Source organism: Phyllobates terribilis, unplaced genomic scaffold (assembly GCF_046119375.1).
Source record: "Phyllobates terribilis strain yellow unplaced genomic scaffold, ASM4611937v1 Scaffold_4__5_contigs__length_816908805, whole genome shotgun sequence".
NCBI classification, from domain to species: Eukaryota; Metazoa; Chordata; class Amphibia; order Anura; family Dendrobatidae; genus Phyllobates; species Phyllobates terribilis.
In genome coordinates this window covers 261139104-261165268 of record NW_027362764.1, presented here as the reverse complement: position 1 = coordinate 261165268, position 26165 = coordinate 261139104, and the positions used below count along the sequence as shown (strand labels likewise).

General features: G+C 40.8%; 1 protein-coding gene across 1 annotated transcript in view; it reads left to right on the top strand.

Annotated features, from left to right (window-relative positions):
• Positions 1-24462, top strand: part of CDK13 (cyclin dependent kinase 13) — a 57692-nt gene extending 33230 nt beyond the window's left edge. Inside the window, exons 5-14 of the mRNA XM_073678225.1 lie at positions 836-1006; positions 3019-3208; positions 6063-6119; positions 7481-7582; positions 9092-9169; positions 18440-18556; positions 18652-18783; positions 19731-19933; positions 21276-21722; positions 23040-24462. Coding sequence (XP_073534326.1) covers positions 836-1006; positions 3019-3208; positions 6063-6119; positions 7481-7582; positions 9092-9169; positions 18440-18556; positions 18652-18783; positions 19731-19933; positions 21276-21722; positions 23040-23863 — 2321 coding nt within the window. The 3' untranslated portion in view covers positions 23864-24462. The remainder of the gene's footprint in view (positions 1-835; positions 1007-3018; positions 3209-6062; positions 6120-7480; positions 7583-9091; positions 9170-18439; positions 18557-18651; positions 18784-19730; positions 19934-21275; positions 21723-23039) is intronic.
• Positions 24463-26165: the final 1703 nt, after the last annotated feature.

Here is a 26165-nt window from a genome sequence, read left to right as displayed (position 1 = left end):
CTCACAATTTGACATTTTTTTTTTTACAAAATTTTGAATTTTTTTCTCCACTTAAAGCAAAAACTATACTTTATATATCTGCATAATCGTACTGACCTGAATAATCATATTGCCTGGTCGCTTTTATTGTAAAATGAACACTGTAAATAAAATGTAAAAAAAATTGCAGAATTGCACTCGTCCCACGAAAAACAAGGCCTTCCACAGCTTTGTTGAAAAGATAGCTCTTGGAATAAGGGGAGGAGAAAACTAAAGCGGGAAAAACAAAAAATCACCCAGTCGTTAAGGAGTTAATGCAGAATGAACACTAAAGCAAAAGACAATTTTTTTTTTTTTTTGCAATTTCACAATCTTAGAATTAATTTTTTCTGTTTCCCAGTACTTTGCATGGTAAATACTTAGCTGCGCTGGGCACAGGCGGGTCCCTCGCAACTTCTCCCCGCTCTTGGATTAACGGGTAGGCAGAGATCTGTCACTCCGGAGCAGCGGGCAGGGAGGAGCTGGCAGCGACCCACCTGTCACGACTAGTCTCCAGCATGGCTCACTGACGCACTGCTGCATCCCTGGCTGAGATCATACAGCCATTGCCTGATATATGCTTCACACAGATTGGGCCACGTGTCAGCTGTCCGTTCTCTATAAGGGTTTAAAATGCTGAATCTGCATATTGCTGCTGATACATGATCATGTCCTAAATTGTGTAATGCCTGTCTTACAGTGGGGCTGCCATTTATTAATATCCGAATTGTATCTTAATATTTTCTGGCCATTGCTGTCTCTTTGAAGGTCTCTGTTCTTATTGCCTACATTCATGGTTTCTTTTTATTTTGTGCAGGAGAAATGGTGGCTTTAAAGAAAGTGCGTTTGGACAATGAGAAAGAAGGGTTCCCTATCACGGCTATACGTGAAATTAAGATTCTACGGCAGCTCACACACCAGAGCATTATAAACATGAAGGAGATCGTCACTGACAAAGAAGATGCCGTGGACTTCAAGAAAGATAAAGGTTTGGTGTTTTTCAAGTGTCGTAGTCTTTTAAATACCAGCCTTTCAGTAAATAAAAATCCACAATGTTAACACAATGACTTGGTAGAGTGAAGAAAATATAGAGCATTAACCCCTTCACAACATATGACGTAAACTTACATCATATATCGTGTCCCTGCCTTTGCTGCGGGCTCACATCTTTCCCAGCACATGATAGCTGAGTTAACCAGCCATCATGTGCCTCTAACAGCGGATGGAGTGGAGTTCCTACTGTGGCTGTAAACCTGTTAAATCCCACTGTCCGTATCATTTAACATGCGCCGACAGGGGAGCTCGTCGTTCCACACTCCCATTGGAGCGCCCGTGACGTGATGCTAATGGGATGCCAATGGGTTGTCATGACAGCCGAAGGTCTGCTGATGACCCTCGTGCCTGTCATTACGATCATCCTGTGAACGCTGGCCCGTGGCTGACGTTCATAGGAGATCGTGATCAGCACTGCTACTTATAGCACAAGCGATGATATGATCGCAGCTTAAAGTCCTCTAAGGGGAGTATTAAGCCCAGTAAGAAGTGGAAGAAAAAAGTTTTTAAAAATATGAAAAAATATAAACAAGTTCAAATCCCCCCTTCTTTTTTTGCCCAAGTAAAAGAATACACATTTGGCATCACTGCATTTGTAAAGGCTCAATCTAGCAAAATATAAAATAAATCCAATCAGTGAACAGCGTAACAAAAAAGGATCAAAACTGCAGAATTACGGGTTTTTTTTGTCAGCCGCAACTTTACAGTAAAATGCAATAAGAGGCAATCAAAACAGCTTATCTTACCCAAAATGGTATAGATGAAAACGTCAGCTAAGGCCGTAAAAAATATGCCCTCACCCAGCCTCAGATCCCGAAAAATGAAAAAGTTGCGTGTCTTGGAAAATGGCGACATAAGCAAAAATTTTTTATTTTTTTTTCAACACTTTAATAATAATTAAAAAAGCACTATACATGTTTGGTATCTGCGTACTTCTACTGACCTGGGGAATCATATTGCCAGTCAGTTTTACCATATGGTGAACATGGTAAATAAAGAAACCCAAAAAGCAATTGTGGAATTTCATATTTGTTTTTTTGCTATTTCAGTGCACTTGGAATTTTTTTCCCGCTTTCCAGTGCGTCACATGATCAAATGAATGGTGTCATTTAAATGTACAATTCGTCCTGACAAAAAACAAGCCCTCATACGTCTACATTGATGGAAAAATAACAAAGTTATGGCTCCTTGAAGAAGGGGAGGAAAAAAGGCAAAATGGCTATGGCATGAAGGGGTTAAAGGAAATCGATGAGCAGTTTTTTGCTATTTAAACTGAGAGCAACAGTAGGGTAGGAGACTCTGATTCCAGCGATGTGTCACTTACTGAGCTGCTTGCTATAGTTTTGATTAAAAAATACTGTTTTTAAGCAGAAGATTATCACTACAGGATTAGTTGTCTCGTGCCATGTAGTCCTCCATATTCAGGAGCAATTTATAACCCTGCCCCTACCATTGATTAGCAGCTTTCTGCCTATGCACAGTGTGTACAGAGAGCTGTTAGTGGTGTGGGCGGGTTATACACAGCTCCGCATTCAGGGAACTGGTAGCTATGCAGCAGATAAAACTGATTTTTATCAAAACTGCAGCAAGAAGGCCAATGGGTTACAGATCATTGGAATCAGGGTCTCTGCCCCTACACCAAGAATATGTATGCATCCTGTACTGGAATGCGTGTATTATGAGATTAAGTTTCCATAAGATTGGACATTAAAAGAAACTTATCTAGCGATCATAGCATACTACTGACAGGTACTGTGCTGCCATTAGGGCTCCCCATTATTTGAGTCAATAACCCCCCACCCCCAATTCCTCAATATCTGTATCCCATGAGGCTTGTGTACTTCTAGATGTTTATGAACACTGATGTCGATGATGATTTTGATCATTTGCCGTAATTTGCCTGTTGTACAGCTATACCCTGACTTGTGCCTTTTTCACTTGTTACAGGTGCGTTTTACCTGGTGTTTGAGTACATGGACCATGACCTCATGGGTCTGCTGGAATCAGGACTGGTACATTTCAACGAACTTCACATTAAGTCCTTCATGAGACAGCTTATGGAAGGTCTGGACTACTGTCACAAGAAGAATTTTTTGCACAGAGACATTAAATGCTCAAATATTCTACTAAACAACAGGTATTTTCTGTTCAGCTTTGTGGATGTGTTCGCTCGCTTCATTCACACACATGCAGATACTTTGGCTACAAGATTCCCACGTGCTTCATTTACAACAAATTGTCATTTCTTTTCATTAATGTTTTTAATGGTCAAGCAAAGAAATGATTGGTGCATATCCTATTCAGATTTGTAGGGCTAGACTCCTCTTAACCTTATTCACACGTCCTATTCTTATCTATGAAGTTACTCTTCTGACCCAATAAGAGTGTGAACATTGATGCCCATGTCTATCATGCACATTTGTGATCTTGTTTTTTCCTCCTTTTTATCCAAGAGCCATAACGTTTTGATTTTACATTTTTCTGTCAGCATATGAGCTTTTGTTTTTTTTTGGGACGAGTTGTAGTTTTGATAGGTGCCATTCATTTTACCATACAACATACTCAAATTACAAAAGGAAGCACACCTCGCAATCCCGCATCTGTATTTTAAGTTCTGCTTGATTTCTGATTTTACAGGTCTGCAGTGCTACTACACTTCATTGTTTGTTCAGTTTTTTTTTTTTTTTTTTTTTTTTTTTTACAAAATTTACGTGGTTTTTTTGAGACTCATAACTTTTTTCATTTTTACGTTGATTGGCCTGTGTTGGGGCTTGTTTTTAGGATGGCGAACTGATATTTCTGATACAATCTTGGGGTACATACTTTTTGATCTCTTCTGATTTTTTTATTTTTTTAGGTGAATTAAAAATCACAATTCTGCTATTTTATATATTTTTTTTCCCCTCTACGAATTAGTCTGGTCTATTAAAATATAAAATTAACAGATGCAGTGGTACCAAATGTTTTTTTTCCTGTTTTTCTTTATTTTTTAGTGGGGGCAAATATGTCTATTTTCAAAAACTTCATTTTATTTTAGTCCCTCTAGGGGCTATGAACCTTCAGCCGTCTATGAAGAATAGACTCGTCTTAACAGGAACACCACCATGGCAGGTTTGGGGGTTTGCAACTCACCCCAGCTACTGCCCCAAGGTGGCACTGATGGGCATGTGGAAAAGCATGCCTTTCAGACTGTGCAATTTAAATGCCTGTCAGAGACTGTTGCGTTCGCTGCTGTTAGAGGCAGATGCTGGCTGTGTAACACTGGTGCCTGCCAGGTATGATGCAGACTTGGCTCCTGAGCCCACATCACACACGGATACCGATGTTTGATGACCAAGTACATCCAATGACAGGAAAAGGCTAAAGCTATTAAAATCTAGCTGCAACAAACACGTAAAGCCATTACAAATGTCAGCAGCAAAAAGGGTTGATAATTGTGTGCCCTTAAACTTGTTTAGCGGCTGATCATAAAGGTTATTTATATACTGTATAAATGGACACCAAGAGGCTCCGTGCACTGATCCACCGTCTTGCTTTGCCTGTCACTGGTGAATGACGGTGGTCGCCTGAGCTTTCTCTGTTATATACTGCTCGCTCCCTGCAAGCCAGAACTGTCAGTCACAAGTGAGCGAGGACGGCATGAAAAACCAGCGGACAGGCTGGTGTGCTGAGCATCAATTTTCAGATTTCATTAAAGTTCTGTTTCTGCAGAACAGAGGCAGTAATTGGATTGATAAAAGTGATTTATCTATTTTATTAGGGGTTATAATGCCCTACAAGGCTATGTGTTTAGTTTACACTAATGAGTAATGGACATCACTAAGTTTTATGTTTGGATTCCAAAGTATTAACTTAGATTTATTGCTTGTTAGATCAATTCAACACTTTTAAGTGTGTATAGTTATTTTCTTTTTTGAAAAAGATAAAACTTTTCCCCTGGGGACCAACTTCAACATTGTCATGTAAGGCTGTGTGCCCACTATGTGTTTTTTAAGCGTTTTCGCAGCAGCAAAAACACATGGTAGAAGGCCTGCCATGTTCCCCAATGATAATCCGCATGTGCTGTGCACACGCTGCGGAAATTTCCGCTGCGGATTATCATTGCGGAAAAAAACACAGCACTACCAATTATTTTGCGGAAGTGCTGCGTTTTCGCCGCCATTGACTTTCATTGAATCGCTTGGATTACGCATCACTGCATCTGTACATGCGGAATCCAAGCGTTCCAATGTGCGGATGGTACCCGGGTGTGGAGGACAGGAGACTCCTCCGGACCCGGGTACCATAGAACCTGTGAAAAAAAGAATAAAATAAAAAATAAATGTTATATTTACCTTCTGATGGCCCCCGCTGTTCTCGTCCTCCCATGCCAGCAGATCCCGGTGGACTGATGTCAGTCATGTGACAGGTCACGCGATGCTGACGTCGGCAGGTCCTTCAGTGTACAGCGATCTGCCGGCAGCCAGGACGGAGCGACGCAAGACTGCGGGGGCCATCAGAAGGTAAGTATAGATTTATTATTTATTTTTTACCGTTCTTTCGGTCACACTATATAAATCTATGCCGGTTGGATGGATTTATATAGTGTGACCAAGTTGACAAGCTCTTTCCAAGTGATGCTAAAATCGCTTTGAAAGCGCTTGTCAACCCCATGCGGAAATGCATGTGAAGAACGCTTCACATCCACATGTCCCTGGCAGGGAAAAATGCATGTACAATCCACATGTACAATCCACATGTACAATCCACATGTACAATCCACATGCGTTTTTTCTGCCAGGGAGATGCAGAAACGCTCCAAAAAAATCCAGAACATTTCTGCATCGTGGGCACATAATAATAATAATAATAATAATAATATTTTTTTATAGCACCAACATATTCCGCAGCACTTTACAATTTTAGGGCACATAGCCTAAGTGAAATTTACTGCTGTGTTTGCTCTCTCCTACACTGTGTTTTCTTATCCGTATGTGTTTTATTTTCTCAAGGGGGCAGATTAAGCTGGCGGATTTTGGACTTGCAAGACTGTACAGCTCAGAAGAAAGGTGAGTTCTTGAGCAATATTAAGTGAACTACTTCTAAATGATCCTTCTAGTTTATTCGAATTCTGACTTGAAGACTGGTGACAGTAGGTAATAGTGTTTCACTGTCACTTTAGCTCTTATAGTCTTAGAACTACAAAGGATTTGTGAAATACATATCCCAAACCATTTCAAAATGTGTAACGTGAAAATATACTGAATTGAATATTAGGCTGCTATTGTAGTTGAGTAAATGATTATAGGTCAGACAGCTAATACTGCTTCCATATTGCTATCTGTATTCTTTTCAGCAGCCACATGGACATAGGCAGCAATAGACTGGCTCTGACTCATTGACTTCTATAGGAAAACTTTCTAGGCATGCTCAGATCTGGGGAAAGGATTGGGAGGGGAGGAGGTGAGCTGTGAAATCATCTATTGTAATTCTGCTACAAAGTCTTCTGTACAGAGCAGGAGATATGAGTCAAGTATTTAGACTTTGTGGTTAGTGTGACATTTGCAAGAGATCTGTGTTGTTTTTTATATACTTACTAGCTATTGACCCCGTTCTACGCCCGGTTGGCCAGCATTTTTATTGGTACATTTTATAAAAGAGGTTGTCCACTACAATGTATAGTGGGCCGATCGATTTAAACCTTGGAAATGAGGCTTTCTTCTAATACCTTGTGTTTCCAAATGAGCCTGTGAGCGGCGCTATCACAGTCTGCTCATCCCCATCATGTGACCCCCGGCTTCAGATGCATGTGATGTCTGGTGATGTCACGTCAACTTCCAGAGTTGTAAGCTGACCCGGCATCACCGAGGCGGGACCCAGTGTCCTGAGTGACTGGACTGTGGGCAGAGTTTCACCACACGTCACAGCCCAGCATTGCGGCGTGGCATCACGGGACATCAGCTGCAGCCGTGGGTCACAAGATGGGGATGAGCAGGCAGCAATAGCGCCGCTCACAGGCACATTTGGAAACGCAAGGTATTTCAGTTCTTCAATACAGTGGCGCTGGAGTCACCGCATCCCGCGATATCAGGCGCCATTTTATTGAAGACCCTATTTATGCGTCTTCACATACAGTGTCTTTAATAAAATGGTGCCATAGTGATGCATGCGCCAGAGGTTTCGGACAAAAGGACACATCCCCCCGTTATATTATAGATGAGCAAAAATTGTTAAATTTTTTTTTTATCAAAATTTAAAAAAAAACATATTTGTAACATGAAAACCTATAAACTAAAGGCCACTTTGTGATTGCACATTCCCTTTCATAAATGTTTTTCTCAAGCATGCCATGTATAATGCTGAGTCACAGGTTTTAAGTACTGGAATTAATCTTTTTTTTTCCCTTTTCCCCAATCTTTTTTTTTTCCAGCCGGCCTTACACAAATAAGGTCATTACTTTATGGTATCGCCCTCCTGAATTATTGCTTGGAGAAGAACGTTATACACCAGCTATTGATGTCTGGAGCTGTGGGTAAGTAAACGCCTCCTTTATAAAATGGCCACTAGTATGACTTAACTGTGCACATAGGTCCTTAGCGACAATACAATATATCACTTCGAAAAAAAACCAGCAGATGAAATAGGACTTTCCTCAAATCCTCGTAGACTGAGCCCTCGCGGGCAGGGTCCTCGCTCCTCCTGTACCAGTCGCTGACTCGTTTTGTTAAGATTACTGTAAGTGTTTCTGCTATGTATACCCCCTTTTTTTCACATGTAAAGCGCCATGGAATAAATGGCGCTATAATAATACTCCAAGATCAATAGTAAATTTAGAGGATTTCCCTCAGTGTTACTTGGACACAGGATTTACTTTCATTTTCGCAGAGTGAGCGCAGGATCTGGCGAGAGCCTCTTCTCTGGGTGATCCACCTTTTGAGGAGGGAGCTAATCCCATACAGCATCTGAATAGGAGATAAAGCTTTGTGGTCAGATCTGGCAGGATTTATGGTGGATTTAACAATCCACCATTTTGTAACGCTCTATAGAACATATTGAGAGAGACAATTTGTCCGTTTTTGTTTTTAAATTCACCATAGGTAAAATACAAACTACAAGGTGAATTCGTCAGTGAATCAACTAAATGCAAAGCAGATATACATTTTCCTCACCTCCTGCCAGGTGCTTGAACATTACTAAAAATAGATACTAAAGGAACTTGGCAGAGAAGTTGTTCCAAACATCTTGGCAACAAACCACAGATCTTCTGTTGATGTATGCTTGCACAAATAATTTCTTATCTGGAAATCTAATTGAAATCAATATTTGGTGTGACCATTCTTTGCCTTCAAAACAGAATCTATTCTTCTAGGTACACTTGCACACCGTTTTGGTTGGAACTCAGCAGAGAGCTTATTCCAAATAAATAGGAGAGCTAACCACAGATCTTCTGTGGATGTAGACTTGGGCAAATCCATCTGTCTCTTCAAGTAATCGCACACTGACTCAACTGTTGATATTAGGACCCTGTGGGATTTTATGAAGAGACAGAAGGATTTGCACAATCCTATATACACAGAAGATCAGTGGTTGGCTTTAGGATGTTTGTAATAAACCTCCCTGCAGAATCCCTTCAAAAACTCTGCAAGTGTACCTAGAAGAATTGATTACGTTGATGCTATTTTGAAGGCAAAGGGTGATCACACCACATATTGATTTGATGTAAGATTTCTCTTTTGTTTATTCACTTTGCATTTTGGTAATTGATAAAATAAACTATTAACACTTCTATTTTTTTTTTTTTTTAAGTATTCTTACTTTCTGCATTTTTTGAGCACCTACCTAAAACTTTTTCATAGTATTTTATATGTGAAATATTTTAGGATAAATCTGAATATCGTAGTTCTTTAGAGGGACGTTTGACCTGTTGAACGGCAACATAAGGAAAACACCGATAATGTAGTAATTGCCTATGCTCATGTCTCGTAAACCATTCCAGATGAAAGGTCAGAGTTAACAAAACAAAATCTTCATACTTTGACAGGTGTATTCTTGGTGAGCTGTTTACAAAGAAACCGATCTTCCAAGCAAATCAAGAATTAGCACAACTTGAACTCATAAGGTGAGGATGGGACATGCTAGTAAATGTAAGGAAATATCCAGTCTGTTATTGAAAATTTAAAGGGAACCTGCCATGTTAAAAAAAATAAATAAATAAAAAAAATTCTGTTAATCTGTAAGTGAATAGCATTATGAAACATACTGTGCAGTTGCTGCCCTGAGATGCCCGCTGCCGGGAGGAATTGAACTTAATTTCTCCCGTGTTTCAGTCATAGATGCGCGGCTTAAGTCACCGCTCAGTGCTTAGTGAGTGGTGGTCGTACCCACGCCCCAACACTGACTGGCAGCTGGGAGTCAGTGCTGTGGCATTGTTGTAGCTGCCGCTCACTATGTATTTACCAGTGACCAAAGCCACTCCGGCCGCACCTCTATGACTGAAAGCCAGAGGCTGCCTGGCATGATAGTTAATTTCCTCCTGGTAGCCGGACTTTCAGTGCGGCAGTTGCACAGCTTTAGAATACTATTAAATCTGCAGATTAACCCCATATCTGCAGCTGAATAGCTTTTTTGGACATGACCGGTTGCCTTTAAGAGCATTGTATGTATATAGAAACCTGTTGTATGTTAGAATTCATTTGTGGACTGCATTATTTTATTCCACAATTAGTGTGCCAAAGTCTCATATTGAACACATCACCAATTTTCTAAGTTAAATATATTTCTAAAGATGCTTTTGACATGAAAGTCTCACCGGATGTCGGTAACAACCAATCCACACAGGCAAAGAAATCACACCGTAGATGTCCAGAAATTATCATAGAATCATAGAATGGTAGAGTTGGAAGGGACCTCCTGGGTCATCTGGTCCAACCCCCTGCTCAAAGCAGGATTCACTAGATCATCTCAGACAGATGTCTGTCCAGCCTCTGTTTGAAGACGTCCATTGAAGGGGAACTCACCACCTCTCGTGGCAGCCTGTTCCACTCATTAATCACCCTAACTGTCAAAAAGTTTTTTCTAATATCTAATCTGTGTCTCATCCCATTGCTTCTAGTCTTTCCTTGTGCAAATGAGAATAAAGATGATCCTTCTACAATGTGACAGCCCTTGACATATTTGTAGACAGCTATTAAGTCTCCTCTCTGTCTTCTTTTTTGCAAGCTAAACATTCCCAAATCCTGCAACCGTTCCTCATAGGACATGGTTTGCAGACCAGTCACCATTCTGGTCGTTCTTCTCTGAACTTGCTCCAGTTTGTCTATGTCTTTTTTAAAATGTGGTGCCCAAAACTGTACACAGTATTCCAGATGAGGTCTGACCAAAGAGGAGTAAAGACAGATAATGACTTCACGTGATCTAGACTGTATGCTTCTGTTAATACATCCCAGAATTGTATTTGCCTTTTTTGCTGCTGCATCACACTGTTGACTCATGTTCAGTCTATGATCTATTAGTATACCTAAGTCTTTTTCACATGTGCTGTTGCTTAGCTCTATTCCTCCCATTCTGTATATGCTTTTTTCATTTTTATTGCCCAGATGTAGTACTTTGCATTTTTCCCTGTAAAAACCATTCTGTTGGTTGCAGCCCACTGCTCCAGTTTATTTAGGTCTTTTTGAATCCCCTCTCTCTCTTCTCTAGTATTAGCTATCCCTCCTAGCTTTGTGTCATCAGCAAATTTAATCAGTTTACCCTCAATTCCTTCATCTAAATCATTGATGAAGATGTTGAACAATACAGGTCCCAGGACAGAGCCCTGTGGTACCCCACTTGAGACATTCATCCAGCTGGATGTGAAGCCATTTACAACCACCCTTTGAGTCCGATCACTAAGCCAGTTATGAATCCACCTAACAGTTGCCTGGTCCATTGCATACTTGGTCATTTTTTCAATAAGGATGGTGTGAGATACTTTGTCAAATGCTTTGCTCAAGTCAAGATATACTATATCTACAGCATTTCCCTGATCCACCCAGTCAGTGATTCTGTCATAGAAGGAAATTAAGTTAGTCTGACATGACTTGTTAGTTACAAACCCATGCTGACTCTGGTTAATCACTTCATTCTTATCCATGTACTTACATACATGTTGTTTAATAATTTGTTCAAAGATCTTTCCTGGTATAGAAGTCAGACTCACCGGCCTATAGTTCCCTGGGTCCACCTTCTTCCCCTTTTTGAAGATAGGAACAACATTTGCTCTTCTCCAGTCTTCTGGGACTTCTCCTGTTCTCCAAGAATTTTCAAAGATTATGGAGAGTGGTTCTAAAATTTCTTCTACGATCTCCTTCAGTACTCTGGGGTGTAATTCATCTGGACCTGGAGACTTGAACTCATTTATGTTAGCTAAATATTCCCTCACAATCTTTCTGTTTACAGATAACTTGGATTCCTCTATTCCTTTAAAAGGACAGTGGAGATCAGTTGATGTTACATTTTCTTTCTGAGAGAAAACAGATGCAAAATAAGAATTAAAACGTTCGGCCTTCTCAACATCCTCTCTTACCATTTCTCCATTTTCATCCTGTAAAAATCCTATAGCATCTTTGACTTTTCTTTTACTTTTGACATACCCCCAAAATCCTTTTTTATTGCTTTTGACATCTCTTGCAAGCCTTAATTCATTGTCAGCTTTAGCTAACCTGATACGTGCCCTGCAGGATCTGCAGACTGCATTATAATCTTCTTTAGATATGCCTCCCTCTTTCCATTTAATAAACATTTCTTTCTTTCTTTTTAGCATGTGTTTAAGTTCTGTGTTCATCCATCCTGGTTTCCTTAAATGCTTCCCATTCTTCCTACTTTTCGGGATTGTTAACGATTGTGCTTTGAGAATCTCATTTTTAAAAATTTCCCATCCTTCCTGGACATTTTTGTCCTTAAGGACATCCAGCCATTGGATCCCTCCTATTCTCTTTCTGAGTCTCTTAAAATCTGCCTTTCTAAAATCTAACCTTGAAGTTTGAGTCTTCACATGTCTTCCTCCTCTAGTTATCCAAAATTCTATAATAGCATGATCGCTGCCTCCTAGGGTCCCAGCCACCTTTACCTCCTCAACCATTTCCTCCCTGTTTATAAGGATTAGATCCAAAGTAGCAGATCCCCTTGTTTTCTCCCCTACCTTTTGGAAGATAAAGTTGTCAGCAAGAGAGGATAAGAATTTGCTTGACCTGTTAGTTTTACTTGAGAGAGATTCCCAACAAATGTCTGGATAGTTGAAATCTCCCATGACCACTACGTCATATTTTTTGGAGAACTTGGTCATTTGATACATAAAGAGTTCATCCATATCTTCAGCTTGCCCAGGTGGCCTGTAGTAAATGCCTACAATGGTGTCCTTTCCGTTGTTCTCTCCTTGTATTCTTACCCAAACAGTTTCCACAGAACTCCCAGTCTCTGAAGCTTCAATCTCTGTGCAGATATACGCTTTTCTAACATACAATGCAACACCTCCTCCTCGTTTATCAAGTCTGTTTCTTGCAAATAAGTTGTATCCTTTTAGCCTTTTATTCCAATCATGTGTATCGTCCCACCAAGTTTCAGTGATTCCAATGACATCATATTCCTTTTCCTGCGTTAGTAGTTCCAATTCTCCTTGTTTGTTGCCCATGCTTTGTGCATTTGTATAAAAACATTTTAGTTTGTGATTGGTTTCTCTTCCTCCCATATTTTTATTATTTAAATTGTTTTGTCTTTGTTCTTCCTTTCCACTTCCAGTAGCAGAGATCTCAATAGTATTTGTCAGCTGTATGGCTTTTTCTGGCCTTTTGCTTCCCTTCCCACATTGTTCTAGTTTAAAGCTCTTCTGATGAGTGTAGCAAGGCGACTTCCAAATACATGTTTTCCTGTCTTCGTAAGGTGCACCCCATCTCTAGCAAGTAGTCCATCGTATAGGTAATTCATTCCGTGATCCAGAAATCCAAATCCTTGTTGACGGCACCATCGACGTAGCCAGTTGTTCACCTGTAGAATCTTATTCCACCTCATTGTTCCATGGCCATCCACTGGGAGGATGGATGAGAAGACCACCTGCGCTCCCAATTCTTTCACTTTCTTGCCTAAGTCTTCAAAGTCACTGCAGATGGTTTCCAGGTCCTTTCTTGCGGTGTCATTTGTCCCCACATGTATTAGCAGGAATGGGTAGTGATCTGTAGGTCTGAAGAGTCTTGATATCCTGTCAGACACATCTTTAATTTTTGCTCCTGGAAGACAGCACATTTCTCTTGAGGTTATGTCTGGTCTGCAGATAGCGGCCTCTGTTCCTCTTAACAGGGAATCCCCCATGACCACCACTCTCCGTTTTTTCTTCACAACATTCTTCTTTTTCCATCCAGGAGGATTCTGAGGGCTTACAAGGTTATTCATTGCTGGCAAAGTCTTATTTTGCTGTATTTCTTCATGGTTCTCCTGCGTGAGAGCCTGGTACTGGTTCCTGAGCAGTATGGGTGCTGACTGCCTCTCGATCCTCCTGCTTCTCGGGGTCACATGCTTCCATTCCTCTGTTTCGTCAGGTGCAGTTCGAATTTCTTCTCTTTCTGAATCATGAAGAGATAATTCTGCTCTGTCTAAGAACTCTTCACCTTCCTTAATGATTTTCAAGGTAGTTAACCTCTCTTCTAGATTTCGCAACTTTTCCTCCAACAGGGACACAAGCTTGCATTTCTGGCATGTGAAGTTTGGCTTTTCCACTGGCAAGTCTGTGAACATGTAGCAGGATATGCAGCTCACCAAATGGCTCCTGGACTCTTCCATGTTCTTATTGTTAATGTTCTGAAAACAGTGAAAAAAGCTTAAAAAAAAAGCTTCAAAATGCGCGCGCCAGTAGGCGCGCGGTTTACCGATGTCCTCTTTTCAGCTCCAACAGCCAAAATCCAGTGTTCTTTGAGCTCGCGGAGACTCTTCACTTACCCCAAAATGCAGTGGGAATATGCAAATTATCTCCTCAGGACTCCTCTCCTGGTTAGTGTATTATGCGTAATAATGAGAAATGACACCGGGATTAAGTATTGAACACATGAAGAAAGAGGTGCAAAAAGCCATGGAAAGTGATGACACCAGCTGAAATCTATCAGTAATAAGGATGCACTCCAATATCAGCAGCTGGTTCAATGGACTGCCTATAAAAAGGTATCTCATTACTAAGGTGCCACACTAGAAACCTCTCATGATGGGTAAAACCAGTGAGTTGTCTCAAGACCTTCGCAACCTTATTGTTGCAAAACATACTGATTGCATTCTTTACAGAAGAATTTCTAAACTACTGAAGGTTCCAGTGAGCACTGTTGGGGCCATAATCCGTAAGTGGAAAGAACATCCTTTCATTACAATCCGCCCACGACCAGGTACTCCCCACAATTCTTTTCACATCTCGGTCTGAAATCTTATCAGAAGAGTTGTCCAAGAGCCAATGAACACCTGTGGAGAGCTACAGAAAGACCCGGAATCAGCACGTACAATTGTTTCAAAGAAACCTATAAGTAATGCACTCAACCTCCGTGGCCTGTATGCACACTCACTATGCAAGACTCCATTGCTGAACAAAAAGCATGTTCAAGCGCATTTACCACCTTGGGTTTTTCCATTTGTTTTATGCTCCCCTTCTTCCCAGAGCCATAACTTTTTTATTTTATAGTCAATATGGCCATGTGTGAAAGCTTGTTTTTTGTGGGTCCAGTTCTACTTTTGAACGACACCATTGGTTTTACCATATCGTGTACTGGAAAACAGAAAAAATTACAAGTGCGGTGAAATTGCAAAAAAAGTGCAATTCCACAATTGTGTTGTTTTTTTTTATTTTTTTTTTATTTTTTTACCATGTTAAGTAAATTGCTAAAACTGACCTGCCATTGATTCTCCAGGTCATTAGGAGTTCGTAGATACCAGACATGTATAGGTTCTTTTTTATTTAAGTGGTGAAAAAAAAAATCCACAGTTTGTATTAAAAAAATAAATTTTTCGGGATCTGGGGTCGAGTGAGGGCTTATTTTTTGCGCGCCGAACAAATGTTTATATTGATACCATTTTGGGGTAGATACAATCTTTTGATCACCCTTTATTGCAATTTTGCGGCGACCAAACAAACGTAATTCTGGCGTTTAGTTTTTTTTTCTCGTTATGCCGTTTACTGATCAGATTAATTATTTTTATATATAGATTGGGTGATTCTGAACTCGCTGATACCAAATATGGTGTATTTTTTTTTAATTTTTATTTTGAACGAGGTGAAAGGGGGGTGATTTGAACTTTTTATATTTTGTTAAATATTTTTAAAAACTTTTTCTTTACTTTTTACTTGCTTCAATAGTCTCCACGGGAAACTCAAAGCTGCCATCATCTGATCGCCTGTGTTATACATAGTAGGGCTTCATCCCTGCTATGTGTAACAAAAATGCTCATCTGCTATGAACACCGACTGATTGGGCAGCGCTCACCGCAGATCGGCTATGACAACCACAGGGGTCTCCTGCAGACCCCCGGTTGTCATGCCAACCCATGGGTGACCCACGATCATGTGACAAGCGCACTGATGGGCGGGTCTTATGACACACTTCCGGCACAGCCATGTTAAATGCCACTGTCGGCGTTTGACAGCAGCATTTAACATGTTAACAGCCGTGGGTGGATCGTGATTCCACCCACGGCTGTTAGGGGCACGTGACAGCTGATCAGATCAACTGTCGTTCCTGAAAACATACGGGCTCAGCACCGGATCCTGCATCAAAGGGGGGAGACACACCATGCACCGTACATACAGTACAGACCAAAAGTTTGGACACACCTTCTCATTTAAAGATTTTTCTGTATTTTCATGACTATGAAAATTGTACATTCACACTGAAGGCATCAAAACTATGAATTAACACATGTGGAATTATATACTTAACAAAAAAGTGTGAAACAACTGAAAATATGTCTTATATTCTAGGTTCTTCAAAGTAGCCACCTTTTGCTTTGATGACTGCTTTGCACACTCTTGGCATTCTCTTGATGAGCTTCAAGAGGTAGTCACCGGAAATGGTCTTCCAACAATCTTGAAGGAGTTCCCAGAGATGCTTAGCACTTGTTGGCCCTTTTGCCTTCACTCTGCGGTCCAGCTCACCCCAAACCATCTCGATTGGGTTCAGGTCTGGTGACTGTGGAGGCCAGGCCATCTGGCGTAGCACCCCATCACTCTCCTTCTTGGTCAAATAGCACTTACCCAGCCTGGAGGTGTGTTTGGGGTCATTGTCCTGTTGAAAAATAAATGATGGTCCAACTAAACGCAAACTGGATGGAATAGCATGCCGCTGCAAGATGCTGTGGTAGCCATGCTGGTTCAGTATGCCCCCAATTTTGAATAAATCCCCAACAGTGTCACCAGCAAATCACCCCCACACCATCACACCACCTCCTCCATGCTTCACGGTGGGAACCAGGCATGTAGAGTCCATCCGTTCACCTTTTCTGCGTCGCACAAAGACACGGTGGTTGGAACCAAAGATCTCAGATTTGGACTCACCAGACCAAAGCACAGATTTCCACTGGTCTAATGTCCATTCCTTGTGTTCTTTAGCCCAAACAAGTCTCTTCTGCTTGTTGCCTGTCCTTAGCAGTGGTTTCCTAGCAGCTATTTTACCATGAAGGCCTGCTGCACAAAGTCTCCTCTTAACAGTTGTTGAAGAGATGTGTCTGCTGCTAGAACTCTGTGTGGCATTGACCTGGTCTCTAATCTGAGCTGCTGTTAACCTGCGATTTGAGGCTGGTGACTCGGATAAACTTATCCTCAGAAGCAGAGGTGACTCTTGGTCTTCCTTTCCTGGGGCGGTCCTCATGTGAGCCAGTTTCTTTGTAGCGCTTGATGGTTTTTGCAACTGCACTTGCGGACACTTTCAAAGTTTGCCCAATTTTTCGCACTGACTGACCTTCATTTCTTAAAGTAATGATGGCCACTCGTTTTTCTCTACTTAGCTGCTTTTTTCTTGCCATTATACAAATTCTAACAGTCTATTCAGTAGGACTATCAGCTGTGTATCCACCTGACTTCTGCACATCACAACTGATGGTCCCAGCCCCATTTATAAGACAAGAAATCCCACTTATTAGACCTGACAGGGCACACCTGTGAAGTGAAAACCATTTCCGGTGACTACCTCTTGAAGCTCATCAAGAGAATGCCAAGAGTGTGCAAAGCAGTCATCAAAGCAAAAGGTGGCTACTTTGAAGAACCTAGAATATAAGACATATTTTCAGTTGTTTCACACTTTTTTGTTAAGTATATAATTCCACATGTGTTAATTCATAGTTTTGATGCCTTCAGTGTGAATGTACAATTTTCATAGTCATAAAAATACAGAAAAATCTTTAAATGAGAAGGTGTGTCCAAACTTTTGGTCTGTACTGTATATGGCGCACGTCGTGAAGTGGCTAATCGGACTTTACAAACGCATTGATACCAAATGTTTTTTCTCCTACGTTTTTAATGGGGTGAGACTATGGGTATACGAATGCTTGTCTTTTTAATGTACAACTGCTGGTGGAAGGTTGAACTTGATGGACCCAGGTCTTTTTTCAACCCATGTAAAATGTTTTTAAAACTTTTTTTTTTTTTTTTGCTGCTTTTTTTTAATGATTGTTTAGTCCCATTATGGGACCTTCACCTGCAATGGTTTGATTTCTTATACTATATACTGCAATACCACAGTACTTCAGTATATAATAAAAATCTGTCTCTTATGGAGCTCAGCCTTGTAACGGAGCTTCACAGGAGGACAGAGATGACATTGATGGGGGTCTTCATCAGACCCCTGACTTTCAGAACCCATCGGACCCATGCTATCACATTGCCGGTGTATAATAAGTGTTCAATTTAAATGCCGCCATTAGAGATTGCCAGCAACACACTAAAGATTAACAGCCATGGTTGGAAATCTGCGCCATTCTCTGTTGATAGCCAACATTCGTCTATGTAATATAGTCTGTACCTGTCAGGTATGGCGGGAGCTACACGCCTGAACCCCCTCCACACGTGAGGTCTCCTTCCCTGGATGTGAATGCAACATCCTATTACGGCAAGAGGTTAAAGTGTCACTGTCTCAGGAAACTTTCCATAAATCAGTGTTATATATGAAGATAAAACGTGTAGAAATGAGCACAATGCTGACATCTGTCTTCAGAGGTTTTCCATTTTCTCTGAGATTTTCCTTGCTCTCTCTTTCTCCCCATCTCTAGCCTTCTTTTTCTCTTGCTTACCCTATCTTCTTCTATACATTACACATGATAAATTATTGTAGACTAGTAGTTTTAAATTTCCTTAAGCACTCACCTTTTGCATTTGTCTGGGTTTCTCCCTAAGTCGCATGTGTGGAAGTCCCTGTCCTGCTGTATGGCCTGATGTGATAAAGTTACCATATTTCAACACCATGAAACCAAAGAAGCAATATCGCCGAAAACTCCGAGAAGAGTTTGCTTTGTAAGTCCAGCTTTCCGTCCGTCCGTCACAGAATGTGGTGTGCAGGCTATACAATGTAAGTAGTACAGAGTACAAGCCTTTGCTTTGTTTTGCAGCATACCCACTGCAGCTTTGGATTTGTTTGATCACATGCTAGCACTGGATCCCAGCAAACGGTGTACAGCTGAACAGGCCATGCAGTGCGAGTTCCTTCGTGACGTAGATCCAACAAAAATGGCACCACCTGAGTAAGTAATACCTATTCCAATGCAATTTATAGGTTTAAACCTGTATATCCATAGCATTATCACAATGAAATCTGAACACTATAGTGTGGATTTTACTGTTGTGGAAACTTTGCAGTGGATAAATCCTGTGTGGAAATGTCACTTGACAGCAGTTCTTGGACAAGTCACATGACCAAAAACATATATGTGCCACTTGCTGTCGTCCCACTATTTTAGAGTTGTGATTTTGCTGTTAATAAAATGGCCACGTCACAGACAAGTCGCAGTCTGTAGCAGGTGAGTTGTATGTGACCTGTGACCAGCAAGTGAAAATCCAACACCTTTTGAAACCTTTCACATATAGCCCTAGCCTAAATCCTGGTGATTTGTGTGATGGAAACGAATGACTTTTGAGAGCAAGAGCAATAGGTTCAGAAGGTGAACATACCGCCATGTTTATTTTTCCGTTTTTGGGTTGTATTATTGTTGTAATTAGAACTATTGCTTAGTTCATTATTTTACCTCCAAGCTTTGACTACCTTTTGAAAATTGTAAAATAATTTGATTGTCCTTATTTTTATTTTTATTATTTTTTAATATATGAAAATATCTAAAATTCAACACAAAATTAAAAAATAAGCATTTTTCAAACTGCGTTCTTATGCCCTTAAAGGGAATCTGTCACCCCCTGGCACTTATCTGACCTACTAATATGGGCATACAGGTGATAGAAATGTAAATCTATACCTACCTGTATGCTCCATATTAGAGGTCTAGTTGCTGTGAAATGTCTTTTTATTCATAGAGGTTTCTAATGCCTTTGGGGCCCGGAAGAAATCCCCGTCTCCTGTGTGAATTATAATGTTTCCCCCCTCCCCTGCATGTCACAATGCCCTCATTTTGGTTTCATTGAATGACATTTGTCTATTGTTGTGTATATTTGTATAGTAACTGTATTTTTAATACAGCCTTCCTCTTTGGCAAGATTGCCATGAATTATGGAGTAAAAAGCGAAGAAGGCAGAAACAAATGGGCATGGGTGATGATGCAATAGCACCAAAACTACCAAGAAAAGACTTGTCTGTAGGTCTGGATGATAGCAGAAATAGCACACCCCAGGGAGCACAGACATCTTCTCAAAAAACTCAGGGATTTCCTGGTGTTGGATTAGGTAAGAAGGACGTGTTTTGTATTTTGTGGCCAACAACCTAGATCAATATATATGCATGTGGTTATATAAACCTTATAAACAGGGCTTGAAAAGGTTTTCTACAACATTTTAACTAATAGTAGATCCTTCCAATAAAAGTAGCCACACTTGTATGAAACATAAAATACGATGTTTACTGGATCACTATAAAAACACATATAATTACATCAAGATGTGTAAACTGTTCCAGAGGAGAATCAGCACAATGAGATTGGGAACATCTGATTTAATACTGATGATATTATTCAGATTGGTGGGAAGTGAACTACACAAAATTCATCAAATATAATAATTAAAATATATATAATCAAAAATATATTTTATATAAGTAAGTGCATAAGTGTATATATAAACATAATCCTGATGGACTAAAACATATGCCTATGTCTACACATGATCTACAAAGTGAAATTCATAACCCATCCAATAAATATGGAATAACAATGTTGAGCCAATTCAAAAATATACAAAGGTAAGAAACAATTGCTGACCCATACCAGTACCCATGCCTTGACGTGTGTTTCGCACATATCTTCCTCAGGGGGAACCTTTAGCCTTTTAACTAAGGCTTGTTTCGCCCAGTTGGAGAGGACCTGTAGTCACATCCCTGAGGAGTAGCAATTCCTTTGCTCTTTCAGCCGTATTTCTGCTGGAATCATTGTTGTTGGTCGTCAAGCTTCTTCTCACTCTTGACTTTAGATGGAATGAGAAGACTGTAGCGCTGATTGGCTGCAGCCGTCATGTCGGCAATGACATAGCTATGAGAGCAGAGGCGCAGCACTCCTCAGGGAGGGAAGTACAGATTTTATTTACACACAAGGCCAAACAAGTTTTAGTTGCAATGTTGTTGAAATCCCCTATAAATTAGAGGGCACTCATTTTGCTTTTGTTTTGCACCAATAAGTCATGAGATTGATTCAGTAACACAATGAATCCTGTCAGCAGATGGGATATGTCAGGCATGAAGCACAGCGCCACATGTGTTCATTATTGCCAAGTGCAATATTTGCCGGCCCTTACATCTTTAACACTTGGCTTGGTATTGATGGCAGAAAACCTTTTTAATCCAATGCAAAATTGCATTCAAAAGTGATTTACTAGGGAGATGATTCTTGTAAAGAGGATAGCCAGAATATATGTGACAGCTGAAAATCTGGTCTGCATTTTGATTCGGGGGGTTACCTTGTATTTGTAACTTGTGGGCAGAGGGGAGGGTGGGATTCGGCAGGTTACCAAAACCAGTGAAATGGTTTGAAGGCAAGTTCTCACCATAGATTGATATTTATACTTTTTGTTTTTCAAGGTCTCTTTAGTGGTCAGCAGCTGAACCCGAATCAAATGGCTATATTGCTGAACTTGCTGCAGTCCCAGACCAGTGTCAGTATGGCGCAGTTTGCCCAGGTTATGAACATTAAGGTGAACCCTGAAACTGAGCAGCAGCTGAATAATCTGAATCTTCCAGCTGGTATTCTAGCATCAAGTAATAAAGCACCAGAATCTAAAGAAGAGCCCCTTCTTCCAGCTGCAGCCCCCACTCCTGAGCTGGCTTCCATAACAGCATTGACGTTACCGAAGACCACAGGAGAAGCGTCTCAAACAGCTATCCCAAGCACCTTTGCTGTCTTATTGTCTCAGCTGTTAAAAGAACAGGAGCAAAAACAAGGCGCTGAGGTGGCAGAGGTGGCTCCTGAGAATAAGGCAGATGAGGAGACCCAAAACCCCCCGCGACCGCCCAGTCCTGCGCCTACTGGTATGTAATGTGACTGCTTGAACAGTAAAGATAGAAGAAATGTGTGACGCCAAGCCTTTTCCCGAAATGTCATTTAGTTTTCTGATAGATTATTAAAATGTAAATGTAGTTCCAGCCAGCTTTTTACAGTCGGCCATGCCTCTTGGGTTGACGGCTCTGCAGCTCGTTGTGCGGACTAGTGCAGTCACCCATGCGATGGGGGCTCAGGCAGTTCTGCTGTAGTAACATGGCCACTGGAAGTGACAGGCTTTTGTTCCAGTATAGTATGTGAGGGAACAGGAGAAACACTTACTAATAATGGAACAACACCTGCACTATATAACCCTAGTGAAGTGCACACCAATTGAGAAATGCCATGTTACTACAGGGCTTGTCCTGGACTGCTTCCTCCAGATCATGATGGTCCCATATCCGCCTGAGAACTGGCTTATTTTATTGCAAAATAATCAGCATTCTGCAGTTTTTACAATGGGTGTTGTCAAGTGTGGTCAGGCTTTTAAAGGAATTTTTCACTGCTGGACAGTCTCTCATTAACTGCTAAAGTGCACTAAGTAAACTAGAAAACACGTACTCTCCCCCCAGACTGGCACCGTTCCTGTGATGCTGGTGCGGTGACTCCTGGCGGTCACTTTACCAATGTAGTCAGTCGGCGGTTACTGATAGACAGTATAATGAAGGCTGCAGCCAATGATCAGTCACTGATTTGGTTGAAGCAGTCATGTGACCTAACAACGTCACATGACCACTGGCAGACACAGCGAAAACATTGCACAGGGCTGGGAGGTAGGTTTTATTTAATTTAAACTGGGGCACTCAGTAGTCCAATAGTGGTCAATCCCTTTTACTACCCCTTCACGTGTAGCATGCCAGAATATGGCATTAGATGCACAATATTGGGGCGTATTTATCAACACTAATTCTACAACCTTGCAAGCTTCAACTACATAGTCTTACAGCATTCCATCCACATGTATTATAGTGGTTCCTGCTGTTTGTAAACTTCAACCAGACAGTCTTGAGATGCACCAGCTTTATCAGTCTTTTAATTGGCTTACTTAACAAAAAAAAATTAAATAAATATATATATATATTATATTATATTTTCCAGCGCGCACACACCAAAATCCTCATCATTTGGTGCCACATTTTAGAGAATAAAACCTCTTACCAGACAAGTTTCAGAAAGTGTCTAAAACACATAATGGATATGGTGCACATCATGAAAGAGATTTTTTTGTACAAATAGCATGCATTTAGCTTGACAAATCTCCTCCATTGTCTAGAAAAATGTCTAATTTTTTTTCTTTCCTTGTTTAGTTGAAGAGGTCAGTGAGGCCATTATTGAGCCGACTCTGAATGATCTACCAAATGAACAAAACCTTCCTCATATCTTGCCTCCAGATCAGCGGCCTCCTGAGCCACCAGAACCCCCTCCTGTGGGTGAGGAAGACCTTGATTACCGGACAGAGAGGCAGCAGGTACAGAGTGCCAGCGTGCCGCCTGCTGGTGACGATCATGCACAAGTGAAGGCTGCACTCTTAGAGATTATTGCTCATCACCAGGCTCAGGAACCGGACACAATTGGTACAGATTACACTGGGGGGGCATCTTTTCTGAAGGCACCAGACTGCACTGAAAATTTTGGACAAACTTTTCTGCCATCAACATACAGCAGTGACATGGCTGCTAATGTGCCCGGTGTTGCTGTTTTGGAAGGACATCTTGAAAATCAACCTGTCGACAACTACAGTACTTCATCTCACATCAGTACCCGGCTCCCAGCACATACCCATACGGCTTTTCCTGAGCCCTTTTGTAACTCTGCCACCACTTACAGGGACAGCTACCTCAATGCTGGCTCCATGTTATTCAGTGGTGATAAAGACCACAGATTTGAGTATAGTCAAAGCTCAACAATGCTTTTGGGAAACAATCTCCCTGCAGGGTTGGACAATCGTAACTTGCCAACAAAAATGCCTAATTTTGGCTTCAGCACTAATGTACCAGAACATCTTGGTTTACCCGCTATAATGCACAGACCGGCGTGGGCATCTCCTCACCAGGGTCCCCCCTTCTCTCAAGGACATGGAGGACATATGGGCACCTATGTCAGAGGTCGGGGGAGGGGTTTACCATTCTAATTCTTTTTGTTTCCCCCCCTCAGGCAAAATATTTCTATCTGGAATGACTTTTTACTTTTCGTTATGGCTGCATTTTACAGCAGCTGTATAGTAGACTTGATAATTGATTGGACTACAGCTTTATTTTTATGTATAAAATGGTCTTGCAATACAACAGCAAACAGTGGGAGGTATGGGGATAACTGCAATTGATTCTGCGTTTGAGAGCTCAATAATTTACACATGCTAGCGAAAATCTTTATTTTGTACCTTCGTTTCTAGTTGGATATTCATTTTAAGGAAATCCTCACTTACTTTTGTCCCCCTCGCACTTGCAGAAATTTTGAAGAATTTAGCACATTCGTGCTTATTTTTTGTACATTTGGACCAATATTTGGTAACGCCAGGGCAGTGCTATACTTCCTTGATATCTGTTTCTTTGTACTACCTTTAGTCAAAGGTCACTGTCAATTCTCTCACAGCTTTCTGTGTCATTGTGAAATGTGCTCATTACAGACAAAAAAAACCCTAAACACATTTTCCTTGTGATGCAAACGTTTTATCAACTGTTTTGTTTCCATCGTGCATAAGGAAATAAACGTTGATTAAAACGCTCAGAAGTCTGATCTTTCATGAAATGTTAGGAGTCTCACACTTGAACTGTGATTCTTTCTTAAAATTGCATAACGTGGTATAATGAATTGCTGTATGCTTGCGTACCTTTTAAGTGTGCCAACTTCTTTTGTTTTTTAAGATGAGATTAAAAAGGAACTGTACTTTCAACACGCTTTGAATAAATCAATAGTACCGGTAAGTATAAGAAACTTGTGATATTTCAGATCAGGGAAATAAGCTTCCTTCCATATTTGACACTTCTTCCCCACACCCCTCCTGCCACCTGAATTAGTCATCCTTTCTGAAAAACTACCTCAATTTGTAATGCTCAGATAAAGCAGATCTCAGCTGTCATGTAACAGAGCCCATTGTCCTCTGTGGAGAGGGGAGGAGCAGGGAGAGGAAACAGGCAGAGGTAAACTTTCTAACAATTATTTTACCTCCTTCCAGAGCGGATTCACATCCACAGCTGTGCTGTGCTGATATTTTTTTCAATGCTGTTTCAGCTTGTTTCTGTGCTAAAAAATAAATGAAGAGCAAGAATCCCTCTGTATGTTGTGCCAGGAGACATCATAGCAGATAGTCTTCTCCCACCAGGTCCCACTAGATTGCAAAATAGAGAGACTCTGCAGTGGGGAAAGCTTGTGAACATGCAGTATACAAGACATATACAATGGCTGGATAAGACGTTATTCCTCATGTACTCACACAGGACCACTTATTTAGAAAGGTTACTTAAAAGTACAGTTGCCCTTTTAAAGGGTTTGGTCACCTTTTGGGGCAAAATATATATTCATAATTTTTTTATTTTTTTTTTACATTTGTTTTGGCCTAAAAATAATTTTTGCACTTTGGTTTCATTGCAAATTTTGCACCATTTTGCTTTTACAGGCTTTGTTTCCCTGCACATTTAACTTTAATGTAGTCTGTGACCATAAATCAGCTGAGAAGAGCACAGATAAAGACCTAAAACAAAGTTACACGTTTCCTGTTAGACTATCAGAACAAGCCCACTGACCGGAGGAGCATGTGACCAGACCTGTCAATCAGCCTCCTCCAATTGTAAAACACCTCTTATGAGAAAGCTGCTTTTCTATTGGAGGAGGCTGATGGCCTGGTCACATGCTCCTCCACCAGCAGCCGTTGTATGGACAGAAGTGCTGGTCAGTGTGTGAGTAAAGCTGCCCTAACGAGAGAGTGGCCGACCCCTTTACCTGTGAATCGTTCTATGGGCTCGTTCTGACAGTCTTAATGGGAAAGTTTAACTTTTTTTTTTTTTCCTGGGCTCTTCTCCGCATACCTATGGACACATACTACATTAATGTTGAATGTGCAGGAACACAGATCCTGTGAAAAATTTATAAGGAAACCGTTGCAAAAATTATTCATTTTAGCCCAAAATGCACACATTTGAGTAAAAAATAAACCCCAAAAGGTGGCTAACCCCTTTTTAAGTTCAACAGGGAAAAGGTAAGGGAACATGCTCATAAAGACTAGCATTGTGTTTGCGAGGTTCTTTTTTCATTTTCCTGAAGGTGGAGGAGATCTTAAAGCAGTAAGACCCCCTTTGAAAAACTGCTCATGACAAAATAAACCTTTAATGGAGTTACGCAGGAGAAACAGCAGGGAAAAGGAATAGTCAGCTCACCAAACGTTAGTTAGCAGTTTTCATCTGTTAGGTAACGCACGGAGCTGTCCCAGTCTCAGA